The sequence below is a fragment of the Xiphophorus maculatus genome, chromosome 18 (genome assembly GCF_002775205.1).
Source record: "Xiphophorus maculatus strain JP 163 A chromosome 18, X_maculatus-5.0-male, whole genome shotgun sequence".
Classification (NCBI taxonomy): Eukaryota; Metazoa; Chordata; class Actinopteri; order Cyprinodontiformes; family Poeciliidae; genus Xiphophorus; species Xiphophorus maculatus.
In genome coordinates this window covers 10,954,243-10,976,845 of record NC_036460.1, presented here as the reverse complement: position 1 = coordinate 10,976,845, position 22,603 = coordinate 10,954,243, and the positions used below count along the sequence as shown (strand labels likewise).

Sequence of the window (22,603 nt, the reverse complement as noted above, 5' to 3'; positions counted from 1 at the left end):
AGCCACAGAGTTGAAAACAGCTTTTTAAAAATCTGAAATTTGTTGTGCTCCTTCTTAGACGCTTGCCTACAGATTTAGCAACTTTCTGTTGCCTATCATTGTTGCAGGTGTATATGAATAATTCTGTGGCTTGTTATTTAATAATCAAGTACAATTCAAGATGCATGCACAATAACAGAGTAAGCGTGGTCTGTGTAAATTATTCATATTTGGTTTAGGGTCGGGACCTTAAAGTATCCATTTTGATTAATTAATTAGATAGATTTTAGCATGTCAAAGATTTTAACACAATTAGTCACTATTTTTGTACATACAAAAGTACAAAGTGGAACCTTTGCATTTATGTGTTCATGGTACACCTCTAAATCTGACACACAAGCAACATTGTGATTCTCTGTAAATATGAGAGGTGGTTATGTTAGAAAATCCCAGTAGATAAACAGTTTCTGAAGTAAGCAACACATCTGGCCTGCCACCAAAAACCATGACATGTTCGAAATCTTCCTCTCCCTCATTCTGATGTGAAATTTGACCTTCAGCTATTTATTTTTACCATGTCAAAATTTATAAGCTCATTGAGTCACTACTAGGTGATTGCATGACTCACTGGCAATAGACGAAACATATTTTAGACCAAATAAAGAGAAAACATTAGACAATGTTTTTAAAGGGTTCACCATTATTTAAGACTCGTTTTTAGATGTAATATTTTTTATTTTGCTTTGTTAAATATTTTATGTTTTATTTATAGTTAAGCAGGTAAAACAGAAAGAACAACAAAATTATTTTGCTCTTAATTGGAAAAAAAATGACCCTGAATCCTCTCTCAAATCTCTACGCTCTCAAATTTTGGCCTACAGTGCAAAATCTTTGGACACCAACAATTTAGGAGTTTGCACATTTATGCAGCAAGGTTGTTAGAGCTTTTTAATATGTAAATATAATTTCTTTCAAAATAGTTCACATGTATAAAAAGTTGTGAAATTATTGATTGGCCTACTTTTTTACATTAGAAAAATGATAGATTTTTCTATCATTTGCATCTTCTTTTGCTTCTAGAAATCCTGCATGGTGCACAAACTAAAACAAGAAGAAACTGTATTAGAGTAGATTTTGTTCAGAGAATAAGGAGCCACAACAGAAGGGAATGAAAGTGTCTGTCAGAGAGCTGCACAGTTTAAGCAGCATAGGCTTTAATTACCACAGAACTGACTGAAGGCTCATTAGCTGAATGGGTTTTAATGGAGCTAGTTAAGGAGATGAAAAGACACTGTCCCTTTGCACTACATTAACACATTACTGCAGGTAATGACCATGCAGGTAATGGAGGAGGGAGGGTCTCCTCTATTCCAAACTTCACTCCAGCTACGTTTTAATTTTAGATGGACACTTAGGGGGCAACTCTCTGAGTTTGATCTTTATGAATGTTAAATTAGAGTAATTAGAGATACATGCTAATTCCCAGGCTGTCCACCCAAACTCTACGCAGACAGACAAAGGCTTTTAGTAAGACTTTTATACATAATACCTTACGGTAGCTGAACGGCATGTGTTTTCAGCTCAGGAGGCCCTGCTGGGATTCCAACCTTGACAGCTGACAGCCACAGCAAAATAAAATGTACTGTTTGGGGAAAAGCTTTCTCAGAAAGTACTTGATGGGCCCAGCAGGGAGTGAACTCTCAATTGCTGCTGTTTTACATCTCTGGATTAGTCATGAACACTCACACAGTGCACGCCAACTCACCTAAGTAAACACACAGCGAACAGACTACCCCTGCTAGGCTTTGGATTGCAAGGCCCAAACAGACAGACACACACACTGGATTCTCACACTCGCATACACACCCCCTCATGAGTGACGGAGAGAACAGACGGTAGTGGCAAGGGAGGGAGCTGGAAGTGGAGGAGACGCTGGTGTTGTCATTACGCTTTCCCCCTCATTGGAGGTCCGCTCATCTGACTAATGGGATTGGCTGCATTCACAGCCACGAGAGGAACAGCACACACATTCACACACACAAGAGGGAGAAAGAAGAGGAGAAAAGTGATGGATGGATGAAGGGGAGACATCAAGGGGTGACGGTTATTGTCAGTAGAATTATATGACGGGAATTTTATCAATCTGAAAGTATGAGGATGATGGGGTGGGGGAGAAAAATTAAGAATTTGTGATGTAACTATGGAGAGGATGATAAAAAGACAGGAAGTGATCTGAAATAAACGCGAACAAGCAACAAGTAAGAGATTAAGAATATAGTCACATACTTTTTTAGTAACCCCATCCATTGGGATTTATGGTTTAAAATTATTAATTTCCCCCACAGACTCAGATTTAAAATAATTTTCATTTAACCAAGAGCTTCAAATAGAAAATTATGGTGTTTTCTACAACTAAAATCAGAGATGCTGTGTTGCCCTTATTTTAGTCATTTTCTGCTTTAGTTCATCACAAATTGCAGCCCAGAAAATGCTGGTTGGTTAGGATTTTCTGAAGTGAATCTCTGTGCGGTTATTGTCAAAAATGCCTTTTCTCACCTGTAGTAGAAAGATGTCATATCACTGAGTTTGTTGAAAATATCAATGAATCCTGGGACTGATTGAATCAATTAAAAACAGCTCAAAAGACATCCGACATCCAAGCATAAGGGACCTAATTCTGATAACTTCACAGCAGCTAACTTCAAGAACTCAAACTCAGGCACTGGCAGAGACAAAGAGAGACAATTGTTCCATGAGGACACAGCGTAAAGCGTGTGTCACGGCCGAGCCATGAAGAATCCTGGCCCAATTCAAATTCTGCACCTTGGAAAGCAAGTCGGCTGCTCTCAGGACGTACCGCAGTTTGCTTTTTGCCATGGGGCAGTTCTTCAAGATGCTATCATCCACCTTCTTCAGGGAGCACTGTGGGGATCATGTTCTTTGATTTCCCCGGTGCTTATGACACAATTTAGTCAGAAAATACAGGTGGATGCCTCTACACCTTATTCACTACCTGACAGAAAGGGTTCTGTGTTTAAAACGGACAGGTTGTGCATCATAGAGAGCGATCCCTCGCTCCAGAGGATCATTAAAGCTCATACAGTCTGGTCATTTACTGAACATACTGATGACCCTGGAGCTGTGGGCTTTGTCATTGCTGAGTACCGAACTAGTGGTGTGATTTGTGTCATGATGAGAATACAATCACCTCATCTTGGAAGGTGGAAAAAAAGCAAGCTTGTCTTATTAGAAGAAAGGATCATAACCCCGTTTTCATCTTAAAGGGCAGGTATGATGTAAAATCCATTTTTTTTAAGCTTTACGTCATGCTGTAGTGTTATTTTTTCAAAAACATGCTTAAGTGTTGTTTTGATTCCTCCATGCATGTTTGAGAAATCCTTTAATCTCCCCTAGCAACCATTCAGGGGTGCATAAATCCTTGGGAGCACTTTGTGGAAAAAAGCTGCCTATTTCCACAAAGCTACTCCTTGGAGCTTCAGTCTCCAGTTGAACTTTCACCCCACACAGCACTCCTGTCACATGATTCCCACACTTGGCTCCTCCAGACTAGTGGCAGCAATAATTAGGGATCACCTAGTGAAACTGCACATTGAGCTTTCAAGAACAGAGAGCTCCAACAACTGATGGTAATATAGTTACTTCATTGTGCACTATGTGCCTGGAAAATACATAATATCCTCCGTTAAGAGGAAAGGTGCAGCTGTTCACCTGGACAGCTTAGAGAGAAAATGCAATACTGAGATGCCTCATTTCCACCGAGCGGTACAGCATGGGTCAGTGCGGTTCAGTATAGTATTTTATGGTCTGTATACTCAAAAAAGCATTTCCACCACCAGTTAGACTCTCACTGGGGCGGTGAGGTTAAAGCAGGGTGTGACGTGATGCACTGATGACCCTGGAGCTGTGGAGTCAAGCACTGAAGTTTTTCTGTCCCCCAGTCAAAAGACTTTGTGTGACCCAAGTAGCGCTGCATTAATTGTACTGTACCATTGTCCTACAACAGAAAGGGGCACAGGAATGGTGAGGTACGGATTGGTTGTATGGGTCACTTTCACAATGGCAGCGTACTGGACCACACCGACCCATGCCGTACTGCTCAGTGGGAAGTGTTACAAATGTTTTAAAGAAAGAGCAAGAAAGACTCTACATTTGAGGTTTAGTGTTGGCACCAAGTTGTTGCGTAAAGCTTCCTCAAAGAGTTGTATTTTTCCAGGATCAGTAAAACAAATGGGAGAAATAAATGGAACAATCTGATAAAACATTGGCTCTGTTCTGTGGGTGACTCTGGAATCTCTAGTCATAGTAGAAAGATGAATGTATTTTAGTAATGTAGTGCAACAATTAACTTGAACTCCTGATTGAAAAGTATTTTGTATATTTAATTTAAGAGGTGAGTGAAGTATCTATTCTAGAGTATTTTTGTTTGACTTGCACAAGCCGCATTTTATGACTGGTTCCCCTCAGCAGCAAAATGTCAGACTTGTCCTTAAATTAAAAAAAGATCAATGCTAACCATCTTTGTGAAATTTCATATGTTCAACATTGCTCTACATTGATTAAAGGAATCAAAACTTTCAAGCACAAACTCCTCATATAGTTGCAATAAGAAGGCAACCGTGGATGCATCTCTTACAAAGTTTTCTTACGTTTTATAAAAAGAAAAAAGAGCAGACAAAATGAAAACAGAACTTTTGTTATGAGGACATTGAGTTTAATTAAGTCGTTATTTAAAGTCCTAAATAACACAAATAAGACACAAGCGATATCAATTCTATGATCCCAGTCTGTCTAAAATTCCAACAATTTATCTTTTAGGAATCAGAACCAGGTAAAAAAAAAACCCAGTTCTGTAGTTCACAGAGAATGATGTGTAAGAAAATATTAATTGTTACAGGAAGCTGAGAGAGAAAAGAAAGATTTGCACATAAGAAAGACATGGCAGAGATGAACTCTAGATAGAGTGAAAGGAGAGTTTGCTTGGGAAATGAAAATGAACTGAAAGGAAAGAGATTTTATCAGACAGAGTTGTGGCAGATGCAGAGAGAGGTTTGGAAAGAAGAAAAACAGATGGGCACAATGGGAGGATCAGATGATTGGATAAAAAGTTTGAAGAGGATAAGAGAGAGGGGGAGAAAACTTTGAGTCAGGAGGACTGAGGAGGAGTCGGAAAGAGAGCAAGGTCCTACTAGAGTAAATTATTAATGCTGGGAAAGTAAAAGTGCAACATCATAGTAACACTGACAAAAGATATGGAGCAGGGGTCTCAAACTCCAGTCCTCGAGGGCCGCAGTCCTGCAGTTTTTAGATGTGCCACAGGTACAAAACACTGGAATGAAATGGCTTAATTACCTCCTCCTTGTGTAGATCAGTTCTCCAGAGCCTTGCTAATGACCTAATTATTCTATTCAGGTGTGGTGCAGCAGAGGCACATCTAAAAGTTGCAGGACTGCGGCCCTCAAGGAGTTTGAGACCCCTGATATGGAGGAATACAACAGCACTTAAAACAGCAAGCAACATTACAGGACAGCAACATTAACTAATATGAGTGTAAGAGTAAACAACAAGCATGGTTTAGTACATATTCATTGCATGTTTTTACAAATTCTGAAATTAATTTGACTCAATTGTACTCTCAAATTCAAAACTTTTAAAGAATAGAAATGACTGGAGATTTGGTTAGGTTTATTGAAATATATAAGGTAGCATAAGCAGGCATAGCCTATGTCTGTGTTATTATACAATACTTCTACTTGATAATGGTGAGTGTTGAAGTTTGGAAATTTTTAAATATTAATTTGATGTGGTTTTGATATTTTAACAACTGACTGTACCTCCAACTTATATTTTATAGATATGAGAAGTTTTGGCAAAGCGAGCTGCATACCTTACTGCTATTGAACAATGTGTACTCTGACAGAGTCCTGGTTCAGCCAATCTTTCTTTCACCACTGTAGCTGCATGAGAAACCTTGATGTTCCCAAATGGCCAAGTTTAATCAAAACTGGCCCTCTGCTCTAGAAAACAAGTCTCAACCAGGAATTTACTGAAGCTTCACAAGAGTTTTACCAACCAGACAGACACAGGAAGAGAGGAAAAAACTAGCAAACACACTGCAGTTTACCAGTGATCATTTTATGGAAGTAAGGCTGGGGAGAGTCAAGTTTTCCAAGGTGATGAATGCATCTTTTGAGCACGAAGTGTTTGTACCTCTAAACCGGAACCCATTTCTGCCAAACGGTGACTGAGTGATAAAATGGAAAAAGCATACTGTCAGATAGACACTCCTGGAGAAAACAAATGACAGGTAGAGAGGGATGATTGAAATAGAGAGAAGAACTCATTACGAAAGCCATCAAGAGGGATGGATGGTTGGACAGCTGAGAGGCAGCATTGGTGAACAACATGGTACCAGATCTAGCATTACAAGAGGAGTTAAACAAGCCTAATGGATGTGAAAGCAGGGATGGTACTGCACTTAGCAAAGTGGATTATCCTTTAATATCTGGGCAAAACAACAACAAAAAAAACCCAACAAAATTTTAAGATAACATGCACATAATTGACAAAAAGGAAAGCAAAATAAAAAAAAAAACTAAAATTAAGTTGAAATCACATCACAAGACAACAACAAATTTGCCCTAGGAAAAAAAAAAAGGTTTTTGTGAAAACGTGAAAAAAATGTGATGTTTCTTCATCAATTCAGTTTATTTATATGAAACCCATTCATAACAAATGCTTTCTCAAAGCATTTTACAGAAAAAATAAAAATATTTGATTCAGTCATACATTCAAATTGATTCTAGTTATCAAACAATACAATACGCTAAATTAATTCTTCAAAATAGCTTAAAAAGTTTCTAAGGAAACCGAGTAGACTGCAACCAGACATTGACTTGCAGCATTCGCTACTCTTTCTCTATACAATATTAATGAGTCATTTCCATGTAACATCTCTATGCATGACAGTATTTGCACATATCTTGGTGCAAATAACAGGGAGACAGAATGCAGTGTCAATCACGTCTTAAAATCTTAAATATTAGTTAATTTTCTACAAATTGCAAAATACTGTAGATGGCATCCATTTAAGATTATCTTGTTCTGTGAACAGACCAGGCTGTCACCTGGCCTGCAGTAAAGCAGTCATAATTAAAGCAAACAGCATGTACGAAAGATTGACGGAGAATCTGTGCAAACAGACTAACTTTATTACATTTGGAAATAAGTTTCTCCCTTAACTAAATTTTTTCATTTCTTTTACGTGCAACGCCTGTGCTTTAATGAAAATGTGTCTGGAGAAGCTGGTGTAGCCATATTTAACAAAAATAAAAAATCAAATATCTGAAAACAAGACTAAAAAACAAGCTTCTGAAAAATACTCTGCTGCTTTTTAAATTCACTTCTTTAAATACAGGATGCATTTAAAGAAGCAACTAGATGCCTCACAAAATAAAAATTCTTATATTAGGATGAAAAAGAGCAGCTACGTACAGTATGTCAAGTCCACATGATGTCATTAGGACAGTCATCTTCCACAAAACTTGGATTCAATGTTCAAGTCATCCACAGATGAAATTACTCAGCCTTTTTATGAGAGTGTTGTTATTATACAGTAAAAGGTTTTGTCTTTATTTTGATTATTGCAGACTATTGTGTATTGCCTGCATCAACATTATTTGTGCAAAGCAAATGGAGCTTTTAGCCCAAATTCTTTTATTTTTACTGTAAAACCACAATTGTTTTCCCCAGTTATTTTTTACTTAAATGGAGACACTCCTGCTCTCCAGGGTGAACCTTTTGATACAGCTTTACTCCAGCTGCCCCAGGGGTGAGGACAACCTCTGATTTCCAAGAAGGCATTCAGTTTCCTAAAAAGGGCTCAGACAGCAATGCTTTCCAGTGGTAGCACTGCTGTTTCACAGACAACTCCAGCTAGAAGGGAATTTAGAAGACAGAGGCTTTGTTTACACAAGAACGCTGTCTGGAAACTGCTGGTATTTTCTGATGTCGATTGGGGAGACGTTCCAGAATTACATGGCTCTACATCACTGTAGATGAGACTAAGAATCTTTAAATCCAATGTCATGCCAGCCCACTATCTGGCGCTGTTATTTTAGCATCTGGCGACAATTCTGCTTTGCCTCACAGGTCTGTTCAGTATCTACATTACCTGTATGGCCTTTCACACCTGCAGAGAACTTCATCCCTCCATGGGGGGCATTCCCCAAAAGTCCTTGTTGCAAAAAGTGCCGATGTCAGAGACCCTGATCACTGGAGACGTGTAAACAAACGACTGAATCACAATAAAAACGTTACAGTTGTTGAACTCTACCCAAAATTTGGGCCGGGATGGGTAAAAATTATTTGCTTGATGGTTTCTGTGGTGACTTTAAAAAAACCTACAATACATCCAGCAAAGAGAAGACCAAACATAAACGCACCATTTAAAGTTGTGCAAATCTACTTCAGTCTAAGTAGGTGATTAGAAGTAAGTACGATGCAGACATTCATTAGACTGTAGCGAGTGCTGTGCATTGCACATTAATGCGCATACAGCTCCGCCCTGCTCCGCTCCTATCAATCACACATCCCAGATGATTTGCACTTAACTCACCCTGAAGTTAGATCAAGTGAGAAGATGGAGTTGGAAGGTGTGAAACAAAAGATAAAAACACCAGAAGTTACACTGTTTACTCAAGTTATGCTCTAAACAAAAGCAGTACAATTTTAATTAATATAATATGTCTGGTTTACTTTGAGCTTTAATTAATCTATAATTAAAGTTAATTAGTCAGATCTGATTGGGTTCGGACGGGTTAGACCTGATCTAAGCTTTAGCTCAGTGTAAACGAGGCCAGAGAGGGACCAGATCAAATGAGCTCAGAGGTTACATATTCAAGAACCAATCAGATTCTTTCTTCAAAGAGCATAAGGAGAACCAAAACACACAGCAAAGCAAAAGTATTGGTGAACATCCTGAACTCAACCTGGCAAAACAATACATTTTATTAACAGTGAATTACAATCTACATTTATTAATATCCCTACAAGTTCATATGTTGAAGAAGAATGAAGTTGATCGTGAGCAAAAGACTCAAGCTGCTTGTGACAAAAGCATTTGGATATCTTTTCAGAGACAAAAGGTCTCTGCTGGTCTTTGTTATCTGCAAAGATTAGGCAAATTAGTCAGCTGACATTTGAAAACGCAATGATAACCACAATGACCTTTTTGAAATAGATCTGCTCATTCCAGGTATCAAAGTGCAGATGAATGATCACTGCAGAAATCTGAGTTATGGTTCCTTGTGCAGGTGAAGAACCGCTAAATGTCCAGTGACCTGTGTCTGCACTACCTCAGCAGGAAGATTTAGTGGACAGTCTTGCTTTTTAAAACCCATGTCAGGTAAGAGGCCCATTTCTTCATTTGGTGTCAGTAATCTTCAAAATTAATATTATTTACTTCATTATTCATTGTCCAATTCTTAACTCACAAAGCACAAATATTTGGTACAGTTAGCCTATTATCCTTTTTAATTTTTAAATCTCAGACTGCTCTTACAATCCTTTGTCTTTAATTACAAAAAAGGTTCCAAAATAAACTTTTTTTTTTTAAAGCAACAATCACATTAGGATGAACAGGACACAGACATTTCACAACCTTGACTTGCTGGGTGATTTTTCAAAATTTTATGTTAATTTTTAAAGCAGTGTTGAGTGTAAAAATGCGACCGATTAGTGGGCAAGAACAGAAACCAAACAAACAATCCGTGGCTAAAAGAAATGAAGAACCACTTTGGGGTATTTCATCCTTAGAAAACCACTAAGAACACACAGGTCAACAAAGAACTTTTTCCATTGATCTCTCTGATAAGGTAATCTATTACTGCATTAGCTGATTAGTTTAGCTTCCACCAACAAAAGCCATCAGTCATCTCCAACCGTAGTCTGACTTTTGTCAATTTGCAATTTCATACCATGATATTAAGTGGAAATGTTTCTGGTAAATTGATTTTATATCTTGTGTATAAGCAATCAATATGTTATCCAGACCCAGATTTGCACAAAATCAATCAGAAGTTTCAGGATAAAACATTTGGAGGCATGGTTGAATCATTGAGAGGAGGTGAAGGAATGGCAGGACTAAATGAGACGGTAGCGTCATGAACCGGCCATTCATGAAATTACCAAAATGTCTAAAGCGGTTATGTTGTTACACGGACATGCATCCTGCCTCAGACAGAAATGACAAGCAAGAAATGCACCCGCCAGTCATGCAACCAGTCAGCCATGCATGGGGGCTGAGAGCCATTGTGTATATGTGTGGAGCAGAGTGACTATTGGCGAGCTGTCACTGGCTGAAACACACACCCTGACGTGCAGCAGCCCTCTAAGGCCTCCCCTGAAGTCTGTCAAGAAGAAGAAGGAGGTGAAAATGTGTACATGCACTGGGGTCTGTTCATGTGCCTCTATCTGGGACTGCAGGAGGTGTGGAGGGTGTGGGTGTAGATCAATAATAATCAGCTGCAGTAGAACTGGAAGTTCACTCAACAGTGACTCTCTCCAAACACGCACAAACATGAATATATACACAAATACATGCACAGCAGCACTAAAAAGCTAATCTATACATCTGGTGACTGGTGTTGTGCTCCAAATGCCAGTGACAGGCCTCAACCACAGGCAGCCCACACACACACACACACGCGCACGTGCACTCCTGCATGCACGCACACACACACGCCCACATACAAAACAACCCGACTCTAAATTGCATGAGTCTAATGAAATCAATTTTCCATACACTTCCCCACCATCATTGTACTCTCCCCCACCCTTTCTCCACACTTAGGACTGCTTTTACTTTCCTCACCTCTTTGAAGTGTTCTTGATTATGTCAGAGACTTTCTGTATGTAATCAGTGGCAAGCACCACGATCTCTTCGTCTTCAGAGAAGTTGTCGTGGAAAATTCGGTCCAACAATCGCTTCCAGTGAAGCTGTGGAAGAAAACACAAAAGTCTTACTCCCTCTCAAAAGCAACTTTCAGTAAAGACCTTACTGCCTGTATTTATCTAGAATCATATAAAACACATAACATGATTGTTTTTGTTATCAAACAGATCATTAAGTGGTGGCTGTTCATTTTATTTCCTCTAAACTATATTTACGCTTTATGTCTGTGTGATGTCAGCACTTCCAAACTTCAAATATTTTGCACACAATAAAGCAGTTTCTGGTTCTTCACATGCATATGGAGTCTGGGGTTTTCATAATATCCTTACTTACTTTGGTAATTGCTAATCTGAGACGCTAATGACAGTTAATTGTTGTGCTTTTGTTTTAAAAAGGTTGAACCCTATTTTGGAACCAGTGCTCTCCCACATATGCAACATTACATCCACCCTGCTCCTAATATGCATAATTAATAATGGCACATGGCAGCTTTGAAAGCTCACAGCTTCTGAGGTTGAAGTGGTTAGAAGAAAGTTGCTGATAAATCAGAATCAGACAAAACTGGTATTTTAAAACAAAGCTTTCCAAAAAACAGAAATCGTCCACATTCTGATTGGTGATTATCCACAGCTGCTCTTAATCTGGTCTGCTTCAGAAAACCTCAACATGGTGCATCCAAAGTGAGGTAAAAATGTCAACTATGTGTGTAACAATGCCCTTTTTACTGATAACCAGGCATTTTTCCACTGATTAGAGCTTTGGTTTTAACATTTTTCTATCCTGTTATTTCCTACTAAATAACAGGCATGACCAGTTTCTAGTTCCAGGATATTTTTGCATCATTGTGTTCTCACAGATTATTTTTGTTCTTTACAAGATGCTAGAGAAAGCGATGTAATTTTTTAAAAATAGCGTAAAATACTATCCCTTCTTGTTCTACTTGCTACCTGGAGCTGTCAGTCAGCTTTTGTAAGATGGGGAAAAAAACCCTGAACTCTTCCCCCTTTTTTCAAAGCATTCACAGCCATTACTCGCCACCTTTGAAGTGTCCCCCAACACTCCTCTTAATGTAACTTTGTTTTACAATATATGTTTGTATAAATCCACAAGAGTTAGCGTATCAGTGTGCTGCAGACTTGCTACTGAGAAGACCAACCTGGCCAGTTAATGAGGTAGCAGCGAGGAACTAGTAATTCATTCCGAATAAATTGCTGCGACAAATTGCTTTTAAGAAGCATCATCCAATCTGCTACACAACAGTCACGCTCTCTCACACCCCTTTATTGACACTTGTGTTAAGCCTTTGCAAAGTTTTTATTGCAGCTGTTGTTTGCTTATCTCCTTAAAATCAGCTCTGTGTCTTTTGCCGAGTTTCCATTTCTTCCAAGTCAACTTTCATCCATCCTTTCCAAGCAAGGAGAAACACCTCAAGAGACTCCTTCTCCTTCCTTTCCCGTTGTTTTCCTTCTAACCTTTACCTCCTGTTCCTTTCCTCCTACTTCTCTCCATTTTTGTGAATACCCCCCAATGTGTCCTCATTTTCTCTGTTTCTTGAACATTTTCTTTCAATCTGCATCTCAGACTGCTTCCCTACCTCAGCTTTTGAGAGCCACTTAGGCCTCTCTCTTTCTGTGTGTGTTCACTGTTTCTTAGCCATACACACTAACATCACTACACAAAATGCTCTGCTGGAACTCAAATTTTAAACCAATTTTTATCAAAAACAACTGAATGTACAGTGCTGTGAAAAATGATTCCCCATCTAAAAAACATTTTTGTTTAATTTTTTATTCAGATATACAATATAATTTAAATATCAGACCAAGATAACCCAATAGGGCTATTGTGCCTTAAACTATAAGGCTTGGTTGGTTTGAGTAGTTTCTTTCTCAAAATGAATAAAATCCTCATTTGAGGACTGCATTTCATATTTACTCACGTTATCTTTGTCTGATTAAAAACAAAGTTGATCTGAAAATGTTTCATGACAAAAAACAGAAAAAAGAAAAACAGGAGACAAATACGTTTTTCCTGCAGTATACCTAAATATTATATAAATGCCTTGTCTGTGTGTGTGTTTGTGCGTGCTACACTCACGCTAGGTGCGATGCGCTGCAGCTGCCTAAGGGTGATTCGGTTGTACATTGTGCTGATGTCTTTCCTTTGGTCATCGTACTCTGACACAGTGATCTGTTGAAAGAAACACATGGTTAAACAATGCATATGTACACGCATCAGCATGCATGATTGCACATGTGCACAAGGCTGTGCTCTTTCAGCTCACATTGGCCAGTTGGGTCTCCAGCTCTATAATCTCCTTGGACTTCTGTGTGGCATTGTGAGCGCCCAGCATGCTCAGCAGGCGCTCCATCAGGGCTTTGTACGCTGCCAGGATCTGGGAAATACAGTGACATCAGCGCTGAAGGACAGGAGGTGCCACGGCGACGGCACCAGTAATGACTGGTGGCGATGGTGACATGTGGCAAAGTGGAAGGGATAACAAAAACACAGTGGGTGGCTGAAGAAAACAGGTGGGTTGATGAAGAAGAATGAGGGGAGAGTCAATTGGGCCAGATGGAGGGGCAAGAAAAGGCAGAGAGGATTTAGGGGAAAATGGTTGAATGAGGGGCAGCAGGGAAAACAATCAAGGCCAGTTACAAAAACAACAATAAATATTACAGGTGAGGTTAAGAGGAGAGTGGAGAACGAACTCTTAGTTTTCCTACAGCTCTCATCTTTTTCACAATTTGTTATAATGGGATGACCAGCCTCTCGGTATTTATTTAGAATGTTGTTTAAAACCAGCCAAATTTTGAAGTGAAGAAAAAAATTCCTCACTGTTTATTTTTATTTATAAAACATAAGCCTCTTATGTATTTATGTATGTATTTATAATCAGCTGCCCAACTCAACACTTTGTGGTTGCTTTGAATTAAGGCAGTGGTTTTTACCAGAAGGAAATGAGTGTGCAGGATACCAGGTGTTAGGAGAGTTAGGAAGGAATTCAGGACTTGACGAGATGTAGAGAGATGAACTGAGCTGTTGTGTTTTAAGCAGCCACCGTAGTTAAGGATTCCTTGAAGCAAGCCAACAGATCTCTGTCAGCTAAAGAAAGGACAGGACTGGGAGAAAATTCTACACTCACAAAAAGCAGACAGGCTCTAGCATAAATACGACTCACTCGGTATGAACCCTGGGGGTTCTGGGAGATTTGTGAGTATGCAAGTTGTGCACAAGGCAGATGCAGTGGAAAAGCCCTCCATGTTGATTTGAATAAAGCAGACAGAAGCTGAACGCAGTGTGATTATTTTTATTTGACTCTTTTTCACTCCCTGCTTGGAGATGCCCAGCATTTACCAATTTATAGTGCTGTATGACTCCCTTTCAGAAGCTCCTGACATCTGTGATAAGAAATTGGTTCTGAATGAAGATTAGCTGCTATCCAACACTGAGCCTATCACAACAATTTAGGATTTTTACAATGAGCTTAAAGTCAACAAACATCTCACTGTCCCTGAACCTGAACCTGTTCCTGCGATGTAAGGAAATGGACAGAGTCTCCCTGCACATCTTTCTTGAACATCCCAAGCTTTATCTGTCATTAGTTCACTCCAGCCCTGTTTAGTCTGCTTAAATCAAACTCTGGTTTGTTTGCCTAGAAAGTCTGATTCGCTTGGGGAAGTGTGAAAGCAAAATAAAACTGATGTGGACCAAAAAAGCAAACTCTGGTCCTCTTAGAAACCTCGGTCTTGGTTTGGTTGAAGGGAACTCCGGTACAGTTGAAATGCATAATGTGAATGGCAAGCAAATCGGATTATAGTGCAGGAAATTCTGGGTAAAAACAACCAAAACAAATGCAGGTGTCTAGTGTAGTGCTGGCATGAGAAATGGCATGTTGTCTTTTACCAAGAATAAAAGACAAATCCTACAAATGCTAAAATCTAATACCACTCCAGTTTTATTTACATTTCATAAAAAGGGAAGTTGCACTAATGTCTTCATTTGACAGTGCAGCGTGAAAGCAAACCTTGCCAGCTGAAAATTTAACAAATGTTGCAATTTTGGTTCCCAATCGAACCAAGTCAACTGGACTATAAGGTGTGAAAACACCCTTAGATGTGAAGTGACACAAACCAGAAAAAAATGTTTGTGTCGGTTGCGTCTCATTTTCTAAAAATGTATCAGAATAAAGGAGGATAAAACATATGTATGTCAAGCTTTTCAGATTTTTAAACAATTTTTTCTTCCATGTTGTAATTATGCAATTATGTTAGTCTGTCACTTAAGAGCAGGCAAATGCATCGAAGTATGTGTATGTGAAGAGACAAAACGTGAAAATGTTGATGTTTCAAATGAATAAGTTTGAAAGGCACTGTGAATAAGTAATTTGAGGAGACTAGGGGACTAAAATAGGTGAAATGAAGGGATTAAAATGAGGTGAAAAGATGATAAGAGATAACATAAAACAGAAGCAAAACCACTGAATTTTGTTCACCTTCACACTGTCCTCATCCTGACCGAGGTAGAGGCTTCTCTCTGGCAGAGTGAGTCCCTCTTGATCAATCTGCAAAAACACAGAAAAATAAAAAGTTAAGAATTCAATTTGATGTAAATTTAAGTATGTTTTCTTCTATGTTTCTCTGTAAGCACACCATAGGTGCACATTCAGAGCTAGTCAATGATTAAAAGCTTTGCTGTAACATCAACATTTCATTCAACACACTGAATGCCTAATGTCAGAATTATTCATAACACTTAATTAATAATTAACACAGTTAAGCAACTCTTATTTTCACACATCAACCAAGATAAAGACTTTGCAGTTAATTGTGGAAAACATGATTTGTGGATTTTGGTTGTGTTATTTTCAGGTTAATTGAACCCTTGAGTTTTCCCACAGGCCAAGGAATCCATTTGTCTATGAACTCTGAGATTTAATAATTGTTCATCATAACATATTCAAAATGCGACTGTGACTGGATCAAAATTACACAGCACCAGAGGTGTAAGTCTCATTGCATGAGGTTTCATGTTAATAAAACATCGTTTTTCTACATAGTGATGTATGTCAAAGTTGAAGTGGTGTCAAGCTGCTGTCAGCAGGATTTAAGCTATGACAATGAGCCCAGATATGGCTACGCCAACCTTTTTTTATGTTTGAAACATTTATCTTCTTTAACTGACTAATTTAATAACTGGTAAATATGCTGACCTTACATGACACATTTCTAGTCTTACTGGCTCAAAGTGCTGTTCCACTAGGCTAACTTTATCCAGACATGCTCTCTATACACATACAACCTGATGAACGTGTGGTGTGGGAATTTACAACTAAACTTACAATTTCATGTCATGTTAACATTTGTATCAGAATTACCTGTTGATACTAAGCTAATTGGTGATTTCACAATTTTTATAAAAGAAATCTGGACTTGACCTACAACCCCTGGATCAAAATCTAATTAAGCTGACTGAACTGGATAATTTTACACTGAACAGAGATTGCTAAAACACACCCTGAGATTCATAAAACTTGCAAACTTTTCCCTTCCTCACCAAAAAATTATATTATGCATTTAAAACAGAGCTTTCTCAAGACAGTAGAACTTGTTAAGGTAGGTGATTATGCCATTAAAGTTGCTAAAGAGCCAATAAAAAGCCAACAGCACGCAAATACAGATAAGCCATTTATAAGCCCTAATTAGTTTTCTGAGCTCACCCTGATAGCGTTCCTGGAGGAGTTTTTATCGTCCACATTGACGGTGAGGGAGAAGAAGACAGCAGTGCTAAAAACCCCCTGCGTCCTGTAGAGCAGCTCATTAAAATCAGGCCTCTGGGGGGCGTCCTCCTTCTCCGAAGGTGCTCCCTCCAGGTCCCATCCTCCACAGCTGTCTAACACCTCTGTCATGGGTTTTGACCCCAGTTTGTCAATGTCCTTGATGTTGATGCAGGACCGATAAAACTCCTTGACCTTCCGCTCTGCGGAGTCTGGCCCATGTCTCTGAACCGGCTCCAGAAGGAGTTGCTGTAGCTTCTCTTCATTTTGCTCTCCAATAGCTGTGATGATGCCATAGCTGAGCTTGTCTTCGGGGATACCATGGCGCCTCAGCCAGCCTCCACAAGCAAAGGAATAGAAGTCCTGGCAAGGCTGTATGGTTATGTCAATATTAGCCTGAACGAAGCGAGTTGCCCGCATAAGGGAGCGTTTGTGTTGGCAGTCCTGCCTGCAGTCCGCGTCATCAAGTGAAATGTATTTGAGAGCCAGCATGCTCCCCAGGATGAGACACATGCCTGCAGCAAAGACCAATGCAGACAGGAGACAATTCTCCCTCCTGCTCCAGCGAGGAAGGCCCCCGCTACTGCTGTTGCCGCTCAGGTCTTTGTTTCGGCTGTTTGACCAGGTGTTGCCCCTTCCTCGGACCACATGGCGGTCCAGGCTGCCCCCCAGGTGAAGGGTCATGCCATTGCTGAGGATGTCACTGCTGTAGCGACCGCCATATTTGATTTCCTGGAACTCATCGTAGTGGGCAGTTAGGGAGTATGTCTTCTCCATTATAACAGATCTGGTAGTAACTGAAAGTTTTAGGGAAAAAAAAAGTTGGAATATTAACTTTTTCTGTCTTTAGAATAAGGACCTCATGACTAAAATGTGTCTAAAGCCTACCTTTTTTTATTCTGGTAATGCCAACTGTCTGCTTTTTAAGTCAAAGCCCTGTATTGAAAGAGACTTCCCTTCTGCACGAGGAAACCTTCTGGTCCTGTTTCTGGTCTCTTTCTTATCCACTTTCTCTCTGCTCTCCTTCCATTTGTTCTCCCGTCCTCCTCCTTTGCAATCAGTTTCAGGTCACCTGTCAATAAAAATAGAAATGAGACAGAGGAGGGCTGTAACTCACAAGAGAAATAGGAAATTGAATCCAACATCACAACAACAGAGAATGACAGAATAGCATCCGTTTTGCCGCCTCTTTCCCTTCTTTGTCTGCCTCTGTTTGTCAGCTCAAGCTGCTCAATTGATTAGTGCTAGTCATCCCTCAGGGGACAGAGAGTATCCCTCGGGTGACTTAAAATTGCCTGCATATCACTGGAGACGGTGAGCAAAGAGCTGGGCATCAGCTGGACCATGGAGAGGTGTTACAATAACCATAACTTGACTTGTGTCAGTCCAAATTGATGTAAACTAATATTACTGGAGGGGGACCCAGACTTTATTGCCTCTGTCACATCAACAGGCACAAACAGATGTTCTCACCCTGTCCACCATTTATCAGACCAGCAAAGTTGCTTATTTGGGGTATTTAACAAAAAATAGGCCATTTTCACAACAGGATGCATCGAGGACCTGGTTTAATTGGATGAAGGATGGACATTTTTATTTACCTTCATTTAGTTTGCTCAGCTCCTTCAGACTAGTGGCAGCAGCAGAAAGCAAACACCTGGTTCAACTGCGTATCTGCCGAGCTGATCATATAGACTACTTCTCAGTGAAACACTCCTAAGAGTACTGCTAAACTATTAATGGAAAAATGTTGCGATGACGTGTTGAAGTTGGAGAATCGCAAAGAGCACAAGTTTCTTAAAGAGACAGAGACCTAATTTCAGGGGTCAAATTCCCAAGTCAAATTTCTTTTAAATCATATTTGATATGTATGCAACATTTTTAAAACCAAAGATAGCAGGGTTACCTTGCTGTGCTATGGAATGGCACTATGTGTCTTGAAAATACATACTGTTCATTTAAGTTAATCAATGTTAGTCATGTGTGTCTGCATGGTTGTTTTTCTTGTGTGAATTTGTGCTCTACCTTTAGCCAATTGGAGATAAAGATTTAATTCAAAATATCTCTAATGTGTTGATTGATCATACTTCAGTTAAGGAACTAATTGTTTTTCAATACTTTGTGACCTATATGGCTTAAATTTATGTCAGTTAAATAAAAAGCAAGCATTGTAATTTTCTTCTGTTGATCAGATCTTGCAAAAGGCGCAGCAGAAACCTTTTCTTTGATTCAGTGTCGTTTTCTAGGGCCACCTCTAGAAAACCAGCCCAACCAACAACCATCTCCTTTAACTTAATCTCTAAATGAACAAAACCAGATTTTCACTGTAAGACACTGAATATCCTTGGTAGGGAGATGATTTTTGGTTTACTCTTAACTACTCCATCCTAAGTCTTAATTGAATTTTATGCCATCATATTTCAATAATCTCAGTGTAAATTAGTCTACAACAATTATTTTCTAATACATTTACTTGTAAGATGTTTTAAATCAGTGATTTATTTTATTTCTCATGCTGATTCAGTCAAAGTAAAAAAGTTTACAGTTTTTCTTAGGATTGCTTAGAATTACAAGTAAACCGAAAATATTGTCAGGCACTTCCAACAATTAGCATAGCTTTGCAGATTGTTTGCAAAATGAAATAAATTTGCAAAACTTACACACTAAAAATAGAATATTTGTATCACATTATTCACAGGTTGCTCTGCAAAATCTCTTGTGTAGAATTGTGCAAAAAAAGAGATCCTGACTTTGGGCATATAGTTCTGCAAATGTGGTAACGGGTTTTCCTACTTACACAAAAGTAGTAGATAATTCTTGCAATTGCAAATACATGTTTCCCTTATTCATAACCCAGCCTTCATCAGTTCAAATTTCTTATTTAAAGAGCTCATACAGTGTGTAAAAGAGGCCAGGAATAATGCAAAAGAGTAAAATTTATTAGGTATGAGCTACACTACACAAATATTTTCAAACAGTAAATGCAGAATTTAAGTTCTTTATGTAATTCATACGTTTCTCTTTTCAGCTTTTCTTCTCTCTTTTGATGTATTATTAAGCTTACTTGTGCAAGACCCAAATTCTAAAACAAAAGGAATTGATTCTGTCCCACAGAAGACAGTGTTCAAAGAATGACCTATTAGATTAAATTAATAATCACAAACAAACAGTCGGAAATGTTTTCTTTCTTTGGCACCTAAGCTAATTAAGACTTAAGGAGTTTAAAATTTTGAAACAGGGGATTAAAAAAATGGAAAAATAGTTTTCAATATCTTCATTAGGGACAGACTTTTTGGGATGGCTGATGTTAGTGGAAAGTGCTGGATGATGCATTATGTTAATCAAGTGTTAAAGAAAGTGTGTGTGAGTGTGTCTTAGTGTGTGGAAACCCACTTGCTGAAAGCAGTTCGTAAAAATTGATCCCTGTTATCGCCACTGAGAATGCAGGTTCAGCTCTGATTTGTTTTACAAGCTGTTGGTTGACTTTTTTAAGTGTTGTACAAAGATAAGGAAAATACAACCAAGGAAAAGTGGAACCCAGATTTTTTATTCTATGAGGGATAATAATGAACTCTGTAAGATTAGTGGATGATTGGTTTAATAGCTAAATACAGGAAATAAGGATATGTACTTTTACTCCAATAATAAACTCATAACAGACTTTATTTAGCACCTAAATAAAGTCTATAATGCCTTGCATTAACTAAAGTGCATTACAATATATATATATATATATATATATATATATATATATATATATATGAATTAAATCAAAGGCAAATAAAATGAAAGAAACTCCACTTGTCATTTTTAATTTGAAAATAAATCTCCAATTTTACCACGTTTTACACAAAGTGTAAATGTAGCGTTTTCTTACTACCAACAAGGATTTGCTTTCCTGTCTTTGCTTTTGCAAATACCTTTAGCTTTCAGCTTAGAATCATATACATGTGACTTTAAAATATGTTTATGGCTTTTTGGTATCTAAAATGACCTTTTCTGATTATCATAATCAAATAAATGATTATTTTAGTTTACAGAGAATGACTTTTAAGAGCAATGATAAAACATCAGAAAATGCTTACTAGGTAATAAAAGCGACACATTTCTCATTACCACAGAGGAATCTCCCTTTCTGCCTAAGATTTCAGACACACAAGGCTTCCTTTCTTACACTCAGGCTTCGTTAATCTTCTATACATAGCCTGTGGAACTATGGTGACCTCTTGCTCTTTACATCATTTTAATGCTGCTCCCGACTTGCAGGTGAAAAGTCCAGAGCAGGACAAACTGAGTATATCAAAGTGAGAAGAATAGGAAAGAAAACTCAGTGAGATTCAAGGATACCGTGTCTGTGGAGAGTCATTATCACTCCACCCTATCATCCATCAATCTTCTGCATTGTTACACAGATGCACACACCCCATGAGAATCATTCTGGGTCCAGGAAAGCAGAGCCACTCACACAGACTCCTGCCCTCTGTTCACTATAATGTGAAGGAAATTGGATTGCAATTCAAAATATGAAGTATCCCGACTCTCCATGCAACTTCCCTCCGCTGCAAACACCATCTCTGTGTCACAACTCCTCAAGTGTGATAATAAATTATGAGACACACATGCACACACAACAGATGATCGCATGCTGGGTGGACATTTAATGTATGGCTAATGGATTGGATCTTGTGGGTACCATCGCAGTGAGAGGTTCGCGTGATAAATGGCTATTTACCAAACATGACAGAGCCTAATATCTGAGAGTTATACTAATGCAGCTGCACACTCACACATGCACGCCCTCTTTCTCCTTCATGCTTGTCACATGCACCTTCAAATGCTGCACTGATACAGCACAGCTGATGGTCCGCTCCTTAGCAGTTGTCAAAAAGTCGCCATACATCAGTTATTTATTGATATAAAGTGTGGCTTAGGGAATATTCAGGGGGAACAGAGATCCCATTAACACTACATTGACCCTCCTCCATGTAGGTATACCCATTAGTAGTCCATTAGCACAATGATTTGCAAACTTTTCAGTGTTTGACCCAAAAAATAAATAAAATAGACTCCTGATTCCAACTCCTTGTTGAGCATTTATACTAATTAAAAGAAGGAGTAGGGAAAAAACAGTAACAACAGCTAATATACTGCTTTTATCATTTGTAGGTAAGAACTGTTTTTTTTCTTTATCATTTAATTTGCATGAATACACTTGACTAAACAATGGAGCAAGTGCAGCAACAGCTTGAACATTTTAAAAGTTGTAGATCAATCTTTTTGACCCAAACAAACAAGTCTGCACTTCCTGCAAATCTGACAAAAATAAAAATAAATACACAATCTCTGTTAATTCTCATGACACCCTCTTAAAAAAAACATCTATATTTCAGTTCCTCACACTGAGTTGATTGGACCCAACTCGCCCAGCTGTAACATCAGTTTGATTTGGAGAACAAAATCATTTCTGCTCAACATGATCTCTTCTGTGTGACAGTTTACAGCTGTGGACAGAAAAGATAAAATGAGCAGAACCTGAACTAGCTTTTAGGAGTTACAACAACGCATTTCTCGCAGTCATCATAAATCAGATAAAATGCAGCAGAAAACCTTTCAGAGCATTGCAGGTACGGACCTGTGACCAATTTGCAACAGAGTCACTTGCAGTAGCAACACGCCAGCGCTCACAGCTGTCGCTCTCACCTCAGTTTGGTACTAACTAGAAAATGGAAATACTGACAAAATGACAAGATTAAAATACTTTGTAAACACTGTGGTAATACAACAAGTTTTAGTCAATAAAAACTGTTAATTGGGGTTCCACTTTGAAGTGTTGACATTTAACAAAGGGGATGTATCACATTTCTTTATTGAGTCTT

At 38.6% G+C, this 22,603-nt stretch overlaps 1 protein-coding gene across 3 annotated transcripts in view; it reads right to left on the bottom strand.

Annotated features, from left to right (window-relative positions):
- The window catches only part of ecel1 (endothelin converting enzyme like 1), a 137,607-nt gene that overhangs the window by 27,987 nt on the left and 87,017 nt on the right, over positions 1–22,603 (bottom strand). For all 3 annotated transcript variants that reach the window (XM_023351777.1, XM_023351778.1, XM_023351779.1), the window contains 6 exons: positions 17,616–17,799; positions 16,671–17,524; positions 15,447–15,515; positions 13,236–13,346; positions 13,049–13,141; positions 10,871–10,995 (listed from right to left, as the gene is read on the bottom strand). In XM_023351777.1, the coding sequence (XP_023207545.1) occupies positions 10,871–10,995; positions 13,049–13,141; positions 13,236–13,346; positions 15,447–15,515; positions 16,671–17,504 (1,232 nt within the window). In that variant the 5' untranslated portion in view covers positions 17,505–17,524; positions 17,616–17,799. The remainder of the gene's footprint in view (positions 1–10,870; positions 10,996–13,048; positions 13,142–13,235; positions 13,347–15,446; positions 15,516–16,670; positions 17,525–17,615; positions 17,800–22,603) is intronic.